General features: G+C 40.9%; 1 protein-coding gene across 1 annotated transcript; it reads right to left on the bottom strand.

Moving 5' to 3' along the window:
• Positions 1-1419: 1419 nt before the first annotated feature.
• On the bottom strand, positions 1420-13912 carry RBM24 (RNA binding motif protein 24). Its single transcript, XM_054591862.1, has 4 exons — positions 12933-13912; positions 11674-11797; positions 10125-10179; positions 1420-3556 (listed from the first exon to the last, which is right to left on the bottom strand). Exons 1-4 carry the CDS (start codon positions 13098-13100, stop codon positions 3196-3198), a joined length of 708 nt encoding a protein of 235 aa, XP_054447837.1. The 5' UTR covers positions 13101-13912; the 3' UTR covers positions 1420-3195.
• Between the last annotated feature and the right edge of the window lie 1541 nt (positions 13913-15453).

The following is a 15453-nucleotide window of genomic DNA, read 5'->3' on the forward strand; positions in this document are numbered from 1 at the left end:
ATTAGAGGTAAAATTCTGATCTTTTTTGGAAGTCACTTATAATTGAGATCAATTTCCAAATTAATATTGTATTTCCTATGATTTCCATTTGCCTAATACTTTAGAATTTCTAAAATGCTCTCATAAAATTCATTTAACCAGTACAATCTGAGAGGTAAATAGAGTAACTATGTTGGGTACTATCAACTCACATTTTACCAGGGTAGAGGGGTTCAAGATCACCATGCCGTTAAGTACTCAGCCAGCTCCTTGGATCTCAGACCCATTGCCTTTTTAATCCCAAGTACAGTTAGCCTGCCTGGCGAATGTAAACATTACGTCACGGCTCCTTTCCCCTCTTTGTTAGATATTAAGAAATTTTACTTACGTTTAGAAATACATAGTTTAGCATCATGAAATTAAAAAGTTCCCCTCTCTACAACTGCTAATATTGATGTTATACAGATCAGGAAATACTGAAGAAAAAAAAAAGAAAAGGTACAGCCTTCTGGCTTTCCTGAGTATGGCTATTTTTGACAAGGTTTTCCCAGAACTGTAAGACCTATTTTTAATTGATAAATAATGTTTCATATTAAAGTTCAGCAATCAATATATGGCTTATTGAGAACAAAAGTGACCTTGCATAAATCTGAAAAGTTAAATGTAGATAGAACATGCCCTTTGAAATAATCATTGATGCATTAAATGAATAGCTTAGAAATTATTTTACTTACCATTTTAAATGATTAACATAATATATACACCTTAAGACAATATGACATTCATTTGGTGTTCTCATATGCACCTTATTAGGATGCTGCCATGTCATTGCAGAAAAAAATTAAAAGATGACATCTTAGTACATGACTTCCTTTTTTGTTAGCTTTCACCGTTGGGCATTACAACTGCTATCAGTGATCATTTACCAAAGACTTCCTATATATTTGGCTCTGTGCCAAGTAGTTGATATACTCTATTTAATATTCTAATAACCATATGAGATAGGCGTTACTGCCCCAATACTACAGATGAGAAATCAATAAAAACCTCACCCAAAAAGTGGAATACAAAAACCAACTTATTCCATTCACACTGCTAGAAAGTGGTACAGCCTGGTGCCAAACTTCAGTTTTCCTGACTCCAGCATCACTGTGCTACTCCAGCTTCAGACTGACTAGCCTCCTCTCTAGCCCACTCCTTCCAATTTGCAGTGATGTGACTAGTAGTTTAGAGTTCGGTGTTAGGGAAGGCCCTATATCATTTGCTACATAAAAGATATATACTGAGTTAATGAACTTAGAAGATAGACCACTGGAATGACCAGGAAATTCTCTTTGTTCACTGAAACTGTTACGTGTAAATCATGGCCATTAATTCTAATTAAGGAGAAAAATTATTCTACCTTTATGACAAAATTAGAAACAATCAATGAGACAGGAGTTTTTAAAAATTATATTTAATACAAGTGAATAGATTAGAAGATCTGAAATGTTATAAAGCAATATACATAATGAATAAATAATCTGCAAGGAGAGTCATGTCTACATTACATAACACTGTCTAGTATGGGAATACTTAAAGTAAATCCAGTGATAATGGAGAAAGTCCATAAAAATGCTAACCTGTCTTCCCTTGTATGAAATTGTTCAAGTATAAAAATCCAATACAGTGTAAAATAGTATTCAATTTAGTTTAAGAATAAAAATTGCAAGTATTGCAGTTTCAGAAGAAAAATGTAAAGCAGCATTTAAAAACTACATAAGAATAGTGTTAAACTAATGAAGTACCAATAAATGAGATCTACACGAGCAAAAATTAGAGAAGCATGAAACTAGCACTATAACCTGTTTTTAAAAACCTAAAAACTAAAATAAGCTAAAATGTGTTAATGTAAGAGTACTCTCTTATACAGTGCACATATGAATTTAAATAAATCCAACTCAACATATTTAGCTGAACAGGTTAATATTTAATATGCTACATCTAGACCTACTAAATAATTTATGCCATGAGATGAATACATAATTTTACAGTGTCACATCTAAAGTTCCTTTCTTTAGAGTGCAGCATAGTAAAACTTAAAAATAAATATCTTAAATAGCATTACTATTAAGGCACAGTATAAACCACATTATCATAACCTCTGAAGAACTGTAATCTCAGTAACTTTGTTGTCTCATGTACTGTATTCACTAATAAATAGTTTTAAATAGGACTCTGAAATAGATACTAAAAAGTGTAAAATTATTCAAAAAGGGAAAAAAAAAATAAATGTCCTTAAGACAATTCTTAAGGGTTTAGAGTCTGCAAACTTTGCCTGCCTTTAATCATAAGCCACAAGTCGACACAATAAATAGAAAGAGAAGGCTGTTGTAGTAAAAGCCTGATCCTATTTCAGAATCAGAATTGCTGACACCAGCAGATACAAGTTTCCCAAAATTGAAACAGGATGGGGAGAGGGATTAGAATGTGACAAGCTCATCAAACAAGCACAAGTGATGTGTTCTTTCCAGAACTGTGTGTGTTACTGATTGTCCATACAGCTGTTGCACCCATTAATTCCACATCACTTGTTCCACAGTCCCGCTCATCCACAGGATAGATGAGAAAATAGCTTTGGTGCCTGTCCACCATTTTACCCACTGCCACGTTCCTAGATTGATTGTTCGATGCCCATTTTTGAGAGAGTAAGAACATCACCTTCTTACTTGAAAAAGTTCTATAGGCCATAGCAACTTAAAAATGACAATCAGTGCTTTCACCATTTTGTTTTGTTTTGTTTTAAAAATCTGCTTTTAAATGTAATTCAAGCTACATATTGCTCACTCTGTATTCCCTGGTTCAACTAGATTCAAATAGCATTTTCTAACTTGTAAAGGCAGGTTGCTTCCCTGATACTATAAAAAGAGCAAAAATAAAAATCCCATTATAAAAGTGAAGTTCCATTGTTAACTCCTGCCATCATTTCCTAGCGGCCTTTCATTTACTCAGGCTCTTTGGGATTGGTTTCCAAAACTGCGCCCACTTCCCTCTCGCTCACCTCGTTCTCATCAAGAACGCTACTGGAGTATAAAAATAATAATTCTGCTTCACAACGGCATAGCTTTTTTTTTTTTTAAAGCTGTTAAGTCAATGTTAACTCTCTTATTAGCTACTAAAAATCGGGAAATCGGGAGGGAAAGAGAAAACAATTCAACGTTGATCAAGGTGGCTGGTCTACTGCATTCGGTCTGTCTGCAGCTGCTGAGGCTGATACTGGCCGAAGGCGGCGGCCGCGGCAGCTGCGGCTGCGGCGGCGGCAGCTGTCCCAGGTGCGGCGGCGAGGGGCTGCTGCACCGCATAGCCGTAGCCACCGGCGGTGACGTAGCCCGCCGCAGCTGGCGAGGCCGCGTAGGGGTACTGGTCGTAGGCGGCGGCGGCGGCGGCCGCGGCCGCGGCGGCGGAATATTGCGCGTATGCGGCTCCAGTGTAATCAATGTAAGGTGCGGTGGAGGCCGCCGCTGCTGTTGGCTGCACGTGTGGAATGACCACTCCAGGCTGCACGAAGGCCTGCGGGTAGACATAATGGGCGGGTATCCTGTTGAGAAACGGAAAACAAAGTCAGGCAGCAGTTGCCTCCTTGCTGTAGCACTGCTTGCTCAGAGATACGACAAACTCAAATTTAGTGGTTATTATGAGCATAGGGTTGCCACAATATCTGCTTTCCAGGGGTCCGTGAAAGGACTCTGGCAGTAGCCAAAAGGAGGGAATGCCCCCAAAGGAATTCAACAACAAAAATATGATACCCTCCCTGCTAGAATTTTTGTGAATGATCATTTCAAACCAGTAATTATCATTTAGCAAAACTTTGGAAAGTAAATCGAGGTTCATGAGGGCTATGAACATAAGAGGTATTTAATAAACGCTTAATTAGGACTTTAGTAACTTACAGTAAGTTCAGAAAACAAAACTGTTTAGCCAATAGAAAAAGTCTCAGCTGTGATTAGTCGTCTCTAAAGGTAATCCATGATCATTCAGTTCCAAGGGGTGATGGCTGGTTTGTCAAAATGAAAATTTCCACAAAATCCGTATGTGTATTATCATGGCAACCCTACTTGAAATTGCTATGCAGACTCAGCACACATTAATCCCTTTGCAACCTCAGTCACCCTTATTAAAAAATAATAATGAAAAAGAAGCAGGCGACAAAATAAAAAAGGAGTTTAAAAGTTCACAAGTGTGGTAAACACAGCAGAATCACACTTCTCAAACGAACTGTAGTGCAGCTCACTCTGTCACAAGAGGCTGTTGTGGGAAGCTACAGAAATGCTATTAACACTCATGGCAGTGACTCCCAAAGAGAGGTGCAGCACGCTTTTTGCCTTTCTTTCTTTATTTTTCTCCATAAAACTCATAAGGACACAAGGGTCAATCAAACCTGTTTGACTATCAGGCAACTGAAGGTCAGCCAGCTTGTTTATCTCTATGCAAGACAGACAGAAGGGGTTTTGGGGAAATGATGAGGTTGAGGGAAAAGGCAGGGACAGGGCAATACAACTACATACTTCCAAAATTAATAAAACTTAAAAGGTTTACATAATGGAATAAGGAAACAATCCTTTTGCACATCTACTAGCTCTTGTTTTATCCTCCAAATCACAGAAATAGATTAGCATATTCACTTTAAATCTGCCTACAAGTAGATATTGTATATGAATCAAGTCTATTGTTATATATCATCCTGCAAAAGTTCAAGAAAGTGAAACACAAGCAAATACCTTTTAAAATTATACATTCAGACATCACTTACAAAACACACTCCAATGACCGTACTTACACATTAATTTTGTTAAAAATTAAATCACAAGAGGTATTTTTAAAAACCCATGCATCTCAGTTCTCATTCTTGGGATTCATAACTGTCCACTTAAAATACTACCATGAACATCTGGTTTATTTCATCTTCCTTTAAAATAATCTCCAACAAAACCCCTTGTATTTCTAAAAATATGACACTATTGTATAATGCCATCTGGTTGTTGGCAAAGCCAACTTATAAGAAGTACAAATAACAACCTTTAAATTTTAAAGAACTAAAAACAGAAAAATTCACATTTAGATATTTGAAAACATTTTGCTTTGCCTTTTCAGAGTTTTACTGAAAATCCTCATTAACGAACATCCATAAAAAAGATGAATTTATCACAGAGGGTAATGAACTTTGACCCCAATGATAAAAATACATCCAATTTTACTAGACTTGCAGATCTTTCCCAGTGCCAGGAGAAACCACGTCATCAAGGGTTTCTCAGGACACTCAGTGATGTTCTTAATTGCTTGTCAGAAACCAGACGCATGGTCACGCACACACTCAAAACCTCTCTGTAGGTCAGGTGACTGGTTCACTCACAGTGACAGGTGTGGCTTTATGAAACACTGTCCCCGGAGGCCACTGTGTCCACAATGTGCGGACATGGCTAAGAGAGCCTACACTCATGCCAGTTTACATGTGGTGATGGACAGCAGGGGCTGCAGCCGGGCTATTTTTGATCCTGTCATGCGACAAGGGTTTCCAGTGGGTAAAATGTCTTTATAAGGCCAAAGTAAAACATCTATCAGCTGCAAAGGCCAGCCAGTATGAAGCTCACTGATATGGAAATATTAACCCCTGTACTCCCAAAGTTCTAAAGACAACACCATGGTTGCTAGGTTTTTATCTTCAAATAAAGGCGTTAACTGAAAATAACTGGAGCCTGCAACAAGGCTGGTTAAAACTGTATGTGTTTATGTGCGCGTGCACATATGAAGAATGCATTACAAGACAGCCAGAGTTGCGAACAGGACTCTTGTTTCTACATTTATTTTACATGAACAGTTTTCATTAGATAATGTCAACTTAGGAGAATATAAAGTTCCTGGGAATGTCAGAATCCTACGTGAAGTCTACTAAGGGTTAGGAAGACATCTGGAAGACAAACAAGACCCTAGAGTCCTTTAAGGATTACAGAAAGGAGAACCCAGAAGACAATAGAGAGCCTACAATATCTCAGTTCAGGAAGGAGGGCAGAATTGGACTAAAACATAAAGTGGCACTTCTGAAGGAATTCCTGTACTAGGAGTCCTTTTTAATAGTCTAAGGAACCCATTAAGGCAGTTTGAGACTCTCCCTCCTACTAATATCCTCAAAGTCCTTTCCCTCAATCAATCATAGAATACACACAGCTAGCAGTTACAAAAGCACAAGAACACAGCAGACACTCTGGGCAATTTTCAAAGAAAATTTACGTTTTCCTTTTCTTCCTATTTCTTCAGGTCCCTCTGTCATCTCTCTGTGACTTCTGACATCCTAACTGGTTTCCTCTTCCAATCTATCACAGAACTAGAAAGTCTTCATCTCATTTGTTTGCTCAAGTAATCGATGGTCCCTAACATCATTCTGAACTAAGTACAAATTTCTTAAACTTTGGTATGCTAGATCTTCCATGATTCTGGCTCCAAAATACTTGCTCCAACATCACTTTCCATCTTTCTTTGAGCCCAAGTCAACTGGGCTCCTCACTGCTTCTGGGCCATCCCACACATTCCTATGTGCTCACCTTCACTTGTGCCATCCTTTGCCAGAGACGCCAATCCTCATTTCATTTCTACCGGCTGAAATTCAAATCTGATCCACCCCCAGCTCCCGCACTCCCTCTTTGTAAAGCCTTTAGGAATTTGCTTCAACCTTTTAGTTGCATATATTTACCCCGTGTGAAATGAACCTAGTATTTCTAACCCTGAGTTGTTGTACATGAAATAAAATTATGCAAAGAGCCTACAATGAAAAATATAGGTAAGTACTCAATACAAGAGCTCCTTATCATCCACCATATTTTAAAATCTAGATCAACTTCTACCTCCTTTCTGGATCCCACCAAACTGATGTCTCTCCCCCTTATCTGATGATGCAGGAACAGCCATTCTGGGTGTTTTTCAGTTTTCTTACAGAATCACAAGAGAGAATGGAGTTGTGTCTTATTAGATACAGCTTGAAACAGAGGCAAGAACATGGCTTTTGAGGTTGGGCAAACCATGATTATGAGCCGAGAACCAGACTCTGTCACTTAGTAGGCCTGTGTTGAGTGAATTCACCTCTTTCCATCTCAGTTTTATCACTCATGAAAAGGACATTAACAGTGTCTTCATCTAATAATTATTGTGAGAATTAAATTATATCATTTATTTAAATCTCTTATCAGTACTAGGCATGTGGTATGTGTTCAGTTAATGTTAGTTATTGTCCCTCCTGCCCTTTTAAGCAGACAGTATACTACCTAGTATAGCGATAACACAACTAGCCTAAAACTTAGCACTTAAAGGAATATTGAGTAAATGCTTAAATGCATTTCAACCTGACCTAAACTAGCCTAGAAATTTCTACTCAGAGATCTGCATTCTCTCTTCTCCAAGACTTTAATAAGAAAAATGCTTCTTTCAGACATAAAACACTTATGATATACTGTTCAGCACAATTACAAGTTTCTACATATGTACCCACTGTTATATCATAAGTTCCTCTAGGCCAAGGTTTTCTCTTTAAAAGACCCAAAGTAACTTGGGGGCCATTTAAGGACAACATTTTAAAAAAACAGTTCAGTTACTAAAATTTAAAACAAGTCAAATACAGTAAGAAATTCTCAAGCTTATTTCCAGGCCTAAAATAAGAACATGTAGCATTCAAACAGAATTTAGGATGACCAGGTGTGATTTGTTAGGTACAGACTCTGGGAACCAGAGCAGTGCTGAGAACCCCTTAAAAAAGAAAGAGAAGGGTTGCTTGTTTCATCTGGAATGCTATCTATTTTTAATAAGAATCTCAAGTTCAAACAATTTATGCAAACAGTAATAATCACCATCCTTTATAAAGACAGCTAATTTAAAAGAGATGAAAAACAAAAGGTTACTATCAAAACATGCTTGATTTAAAGTTTCCATATAACATAATTTACTCTGGGGTTGTTCTTATTTTCCTCATGCTGCTTTCCTTCTCAAAGACCTATGGGACTCTGAAAACCAGCCCGTATTTTTATGTCTAGCTCTCAAGACCTTTTATAAAGGTTCTTCATGCACGGAGTCTTCTCCTCTGTGCCTTTGTTTATGCTCTCCTCATCCTACACCCTTGACACATGTCCGTTCTTCTTTTTACTGCCTAGGATACAGCCATTGGTCAAGTCTAGATCAAGACCCCACAAAGCCTCGTTCAACTCCTCCAACTCATCTATTTTTTTGCTATTGTGAATTCCTTTTGTACTGAAAACTGTATCAAGTAATTTAGCAACCAAGTTCCCTATGGGTTTTAGTTCTCCAACTAAAGTGCAATGTCCTTAATTTGTATCACCCCTAACACAGAGAAAAATAAACACATGCTAATACCTTTTGATCAAGTCAGTAGTATAACTATTTCAAGATTAGCATGAGATCATGACTAAGTTCACCATCACTTCCTAAGATGTAGGTTTTCCTTCTCAAACCCTCCTTCAACATAGTCTAGACCAATGAGAGGGGAGGGGCTTACAGAAGTAGATGGACAGATAAAACTACTAACTGTTGTCAGCATCCAAGATAGTTTGGGTGGGGCATTGACAAACAGCTGTGGATATGGAGGCCCTTTTAATGATATTGGACAGAAGACTCTTCCCTGATTTAAAAAAAAGTAAGAGTTGGCAGTAAGAGCGAAGTATTGATACATTAAAGGGAGGATTGTAAGAAGGTATTCATGGAAGATAAAACTTGACTCTTCCAAGTCAACAGAGTATTACTTTTTTGGGGGGGGAGGCTCTACTTTTAAGACACATAAGGTAGGTGTCTACATGGATAGAAGCCAACCTTCCAGGCTACATTCACATGGAGATGTTTATGTGTTAAGTTAAAGAAGAAACTATTGCTGAGGATAAAACACTTCTTGAACAGCTAAAATATTTGAAAAGGAAGTTTAAATCTCTGGCATTAGAGTTACAGCGATGTCGACTATGTAGAATTCAGTCAAAACAGACTCTTAAGTGTTCAGAATAAAGTTAGGTGTTAGGGGATCTCCCACCCATATCATGTCTGAATGGAAAGAAAATAAGGGAGCTCAAATGAGGAAAACTGGTGATCACAGAACCCAGAGCTACAACACAAACATTAGCAGGCTGTTCACCTGAGTTAGGTCTGAAAGGTGAAAGTTAGTGCTACTCTACTCAACAACTTGGCTAGTGTTAACAAAATCTGATTGAGCCTTTAAATTAGAAGGTCTAAAAGTGGATACACATTGCAAAAGAAAGAACCCCATTCCCAGAAAACTCCCCAGTAAAACAGAAACTTAGGACATGCAAGCAATGTATCTGTATTCTTACAGAAGGAAATCACACAATTTAGCACTCACTACAAAAGTATGGTTAAATGGAAGTCACAGGCTACAGCTTAAAAGCAAGGAAAAAAAAAGAGGCCCTTTGCTTCCCATGGCAAAGTCAAAAGTCAACACTCCTCAACACCACCACCAAAACCAAAACACAAAGAGCCCCTTCCCCGAGGAAAAGAAAACACTTTCACTACAGCTCTTTTCAATTAAGTAAAAAGCACACAGTTTAGCTATCAACACCACTTCATTACTGTAATAAATAAAATAAAGCACACGGAGGTCTATTGACTATTGTGAAAAATAAAACACCAACACCAACATCCATGCATCGTTAATCACCATCTGAGCTTGTGTGTCTGAGTCTACTGGTTACAGTTTAATTCCAAACAGAACTATTCCACCTCTTATCATCGTATCCTTCTGATCAGTTAGCTTAACTGTATACGAGCCCTGTCAGGTTAGAAAGAGATAAATAAAATTGAGTCAAGTTGAACAGTAGTAATGGTGTTGGGACACAGCTGTCTTGTACACAAGTCATACCTGGTATTTTTGTTTTGTTTTGTTAATCATAAGCTCAAAATTTGTCTGGTTTGGAGGCTGCATACTTGGTCAGATAACTTGACTCATCTAAAAATATTTACATTATCAGCATTAAAAATACACAAACATATATGAATATGTATAACCAGGAACATTCTGTGACATGATGGTCTTGTCTGTACATAAGAAGCAGGTTGACAAATGAAAGCCATATTGAAAGTTAGGAGGGCCTGGTTAATTGACTTACCCAAAAGGTCTTTGTATAAGGGCTGGATGAAGCTGTTGAACACCAAAGGCAAAACCTAGCAACAAAACATACCACATTCTCTATTTGTGCATGATTAGACAATTATAACTCCTAAAATTATATAGAGTATGTGTGTGTGTGTGTGTGTGTGTGTATAAAGTTATATAAAGCTATAAAAAGTAATCACAACTTTTGCTTACAAAAGATAATCATCCTTTGATACTTCAGAGAAAATATTATGTATATTTTAAAAGTCAGTTTTATTAATGGTAATTGTTGATCCAGATAAAAATCTTAACAGGCTAAATGTGAAAACTAAAAATTATCTGCAAAGTTTAGTTGACAGATACTTAATAAGACCTTAGAAAATTAGTCCAGGGAAAAATTCTCATGGAATAAAACCAAGAACAATAGGACATGATAATGAAGTTACATGTCACAAATATTCCTAAGATTCTGAATCATGATCTATAAAAAGTTCTTGTGATTTGGAATATTCTGGAATGCTTTGAACAATGATTTGGAAGATTATGGACTTTACTGATTACAGTATAAAAATTCACAAAAACAAACTCTCCTTTCCTTTTCTGAATAGTATATACACACATTTCTGAAGAATATTCATGGATATTTGCATATGTTCCCACAACCTAGTTTCTTGACAACCTAGTTTCCTAGTAAATTCATTTGGATGAAAGTGTCAACCTCTTTCCAAAATTTCAAATGGAAAGACTTAAGAGTGAAGAGTATATTATTTAATCAAAGTTGCTTGGTGAAGGAAAGATCACATTTGTTCAATAGTCAACTGTCAATTATTTGTGCCAATGCAAAGGGCAGTGTTGTAAATAATGCAAAAGGTCATGTTTTTACATAGACAAAACTGTGCTCCCTCTTGGAGATTAATAGCTATGTAACTTTGGAGTAAACCATTTCTCATCTCTAAGCGTCAGTTTCTTCATCTGTAACACGAGGGTACTGGAGTATGTGAAATCACTGTCTTCTTTAATTACTAATATTCTGTGATTTTAGGTTAAAAATGTATCATCCAAGCACTTTCACCTGTACCCCTATGCTTTTCTGGAGTCAGTGTTCAAGTCAGAGTGCTTGTTTTGAGGCTAGGGCAACTGGTGGTAAAAGGAGAGACAACACTATGTTAGGAAGTGTAACAGCTGGAGTTGAAAAATGAGGCCCATATAATCCACATCTGAATGATCTACAAGTGGCTAAAAATTCAAAAATGGAGATTGGACTATGACTATGTCATAAAGAAAAAAGGTGAGTCAAGCCCAAGTCAGGGTGTGTACAACTGTTCAGACCTACAAGATCTATTTTTGTACATAGGTATATTTCAAGTCCTGAAAGGAGTGTTTACAACTCTCATTTATTTATCTTTAATGCCTCGGTAGAATAACCAGCCATGGTTTAACTTTTCTAAACACATCTATAGGTTCTCATAGAACCAATGTATTCTAAATCAGGGATTCATTCTATGCAGTAATGGGTGTTTCTAGTGGGGAGGAGAGGTAACTAAGGGTCCCCTGTTTCTCACCTGGTTGCATGATCCTTGGTTTTGCTCCCAAGTATGCCAGATTCACGTTGGCCTTCCTGCCGTCAATGATGGGGTTGGGATCCTTGCAGGCTCTTTCCGCAGCAGCCCGGTCAGCCATGGTGACCTTAGCAACACACACACACAGACATACATACAAAGCTCTAAATCAACCCTTGAAGAAAACCAGAATGGCACTGGAAAAATTATTCTTGATAAAACTAAGGGGGAGGGAGACTCAAACTTTTTCTTTCTTTTTTATTTTTCTTCCTGGAACTTAACTGCTTGATCCCCCGTCCAAAAAAAAAAAAAAAAAAAAGGTAAAAGAAGAAAACAGAAAGGAAGAAAAATATATCCCCCCACCTCTCCGGCGCGCGCGCGCACACATACACACGCACACACAATCCAAAGTCTTAAGGGTGCTAGTAGGGCCTAGCAAAAATTGGGAAGCCTGAATTGTCTTAGAACTCCTCTAGATTCTCTTCCCCCGAGGGCCCCAGGTTTCTACCGGGCCTGAGAGGCGCTGTTTGCTTTAAAAAAGTCCAGCTTCACATCCGCCGGTGCTCCCAACCACCCGCAAACACTCCCCAACGACAATAGCTATTGTCCTACTCTGGGGCTCCCTGCTGTTGGGCAGCTGAATTTACACGCTTAAATCTCCAGGAAGCTTAATATGCTCTCTTTCAGGTCTGCAAAGAGCCGTAGGATCCTCTTTTTAAAGAACCCATTTGCAGTTAAAAGAAAAGGGGAGGAGCAGGCTGGCATAAGGGAAGAGCCCCAGACCTCCTGGGGTGTGCCCTCCAGGCCCCAGCCGACGAGCGAGAAGACACACGCAATTTTACAAAGCAACAGCGCGCTTAACTACCAGCCTCCAACCCGGAGTGCAATGCTGTGGGGTTGCGCCCCCTCCCTCCCAATCCTCCGCACCCCCAAATCCAACAGTCTTTACAGCTCTCTCCTTCCACTCCTGCTCTGCCAGTCCCCTGACACCGCAACCCGCTCGGTCTCCTCGGAACCCCTGGTGGCAAAGCTGGCCCACCCTCCCCAGCACCGCCGCGCGCAAGCTTTCATTTCAGCCCGGAGCGTAGAGGCAGCGCTGCTCGTGCCGGCGGGGTTCCTCGCACAGCCTCGCCGAGCCCCAAACAACAATCTCCCCGGCTAAGCGTCACTGTCCCTCCCGCCCCCGTGGTCATCGGTTTCCCAGCGAGGCTCTTAGTCGACCCCCTCCCACCCCGCCACCCCCTCTCAACCGCGCAACTTACAAATCCGTAGCCCCGGGACTTGCCCGTCTGCCGGTCGGTGATGACGACCGCTTCCTCGATCTCGCCGAAAACCTCGAAGTACTTGCGCAGGCTGGCGTCGGTGGTGTGGTAGGGCAGCCCCCCGACGAAGATCTTGGTGTACGTCGTGTCCTTCTGAGTGGTGTGCATCTTCGCGCCCGCCCCGCGGCTCGGGCTCCGGCTCCGGCTCCGGCTGCGCCTCCTCCTCCGGCTCCGCGTCTCCCGCACCCTTTCGCGGCCGCCGGGGGCCGAGAGCGAGTCCGGAGATGAGGGCGGCGGCGCGGCGGGGGCGGGCGGCCGGGGGCGGCCGAGGGCACCGGGCGGGCGGCTGCCGAAGTCGCCAGCAGCCCCGGAGACTGGACTTGCCTCTCTCCTCCCGCCCCCCCTGCCGGTCACGGTACAAATTCTCCGGATCGTCTGGGTTAGGATCCGGTTCAATAGAATGTGCAAGCGGTTTCCACTCACCCGGCAGAGGCCAAAAATTGAAAAGAGAGAGGGTGGTCCTCAAGCGACGAACGGGGTGCGTTTAGAGGTAGATTTTTCTGTCTTAGAAATTAGGTGTCTCGGGTGGGGAGTGAGTACGGTCGGCGAGGAGCACGGACGGGCGCGGAGGTGGGTGGGAGGGCGCGGCGGTAGGGTCGGGGATCGGGGGCTCCGCTCGGCTTCGGTTCCCGTTCTGTCCTTTCCGCCGCGGAAGCTGGAAGACAAGTGGCGAGGACGGCTTTCCCCCTTTCTGCTCCCTTCCCCCGCGGGCCGGGGGTCGGCGCCCGGCTGGGGAGGGGCGGGCCGGGCGCCTGCGATTGGCCGCGGCCGCACCTGGGGCGCCTGGCGCCGCCGCCCCCCAGCTGTTGGGAACAGCTGCTTCTCTCCCCGCGCGGCGAGGCGCTGGGCAGCCTGGCTTGGGCTCTGGAGCCGAAGCTGGGGTGAGGCTGGGGACGGCTGGAGGCGGCCTTGCTCTGCGTCGCCTGCTCTAACCCGTCTAAGTCCTAGGAACCCAGCGCAGCCCCAGCCGGGACCGCAGACCCAGAAGGAAAAAAAGGTCTAGGCTTGAGTGTGCAGAGGAAAACCATTAGCTTTAATTGCTCAAGGCCCAGCCAAGCTAAGTAACTGTAGACACCTAAATTTATCAGGCACCGCCTTCTGTTTCAGAGGATCATAAATTAGTACTTTAGCCCCCACAGAAACCAAATTTGTGTTTCCTCCCTAACTTATTCCTCCCTAACTATTGGAGAAGATTGGTACAAATTTCTCATTATAAATTCTCTTTCTTTTTTCTCCTAAGCAAAGAATTAATGTATCTCCTCCTTGAATTCCGAGAATGTTTAGTGACTTGAACTCAACTGTTTTATCAGGATGCAACTGTAAAAAGGTGCAATCTTTTGAAATCGACTTGTTGCATAACCACTGGTTTCTACCATCAGACCTTTAGAAAATACACTTTTTAGTACACTCTAATTTTATTTATTTTTTATATCAGGTTGTTGCAACTTCTTTTTATTAAGAGTACATTCAATTAGGCTGTAAAATCATTGTCATATTTGAGGTTTGGATGAAGATGTTTAATGAGAGCAGAATGTTTCACCCACCACTGATGGCACACAATTTGCTTTTAAGTCTTTTCCACCAGGAGTGTCCACTGAAGTCCACACATTAATTGCCCCTGGGCCACACCATTTTATTCCCTTCAAGTGGTTTAGTATGTTAACCTATTAGAGAGGTACATACTTCTGTTTCTCTTCTCAGGGTACCTTTGCAGTGAGCCCAAGAGGATGAGATATATTGCATTTGTGAAAACTAATGGAAATGCAACTATTCTTGTACAAAATGTTAAGTTCTGCTTTTCATCTTGCTGACTTTGGCATAAAGTTGGCCTTCTGATGGCATCAGTTTCTGTACATTTGAACTCCCAATGGGAGATACAGAGAAATAAGAAATCTAAAGTTTTTTGGAAAATGTTTTTAAAACCCAATTGAAGAAAAATAAAGCATTTTGCAGTCATATGAGAACCAGCAAGTGAAATTGTAAACACCCTCTCATTATCCAAGTACAGGTTTAAAAGAGACTGTGTGTACTGCTATGATGAAAGATAATTTTTAAAAATTAGAAAACCAAAGCGGGTGGTGAAACAGAGCAGGCATGTTTTTAAATATTCAACAGCCATCTTACAATGTCACTTAAAAATTACTGTATTTGGATGAGGCTCAGGCAAAAACTCTTGTGGGGGGAGGCTACTTAGAGAGAAACCTTAAAGAGAAGAGTGACTTGGCAGTTTCACCTCTCTTCCTACCTTGATGGGGAGCCCACCAGAAGGGGGAGAGGACTGTGATAACATCAAGGAGGGGGGTGTCTGGGAGTGCAGCCAGCATCTTGGATGTTCATTAGGTACAGTCGTGAGATCTACAAGGAAATTCAGATCCCAGGTAGGGACACCTGTGTTGTAAAACTTGGCTTCTGGAAATTAGATGCTTCCCTGCCATAGTCCCAGAGAAAATAAAGCAGCCAT

The sequence above is a fragment of the Pteronotus mesoamericanus genome, unplaced genomic scaffold (assembly GCF_021234165.1).
Source record: "Pteronotus mesoamericanus isolate MK-2021 breed Mesoamerican mustached bat unplaced genomic scaffold, CSHL_Meso_final scaffold_31, whole genome shotgun sequence".
Lineage (NCBI taxonomy): Eukaryota > Metazoa > Chordata > Mammalia > Chiroptera > Mormoopidae > Pteronotus > Pteronotus mesoamericanus.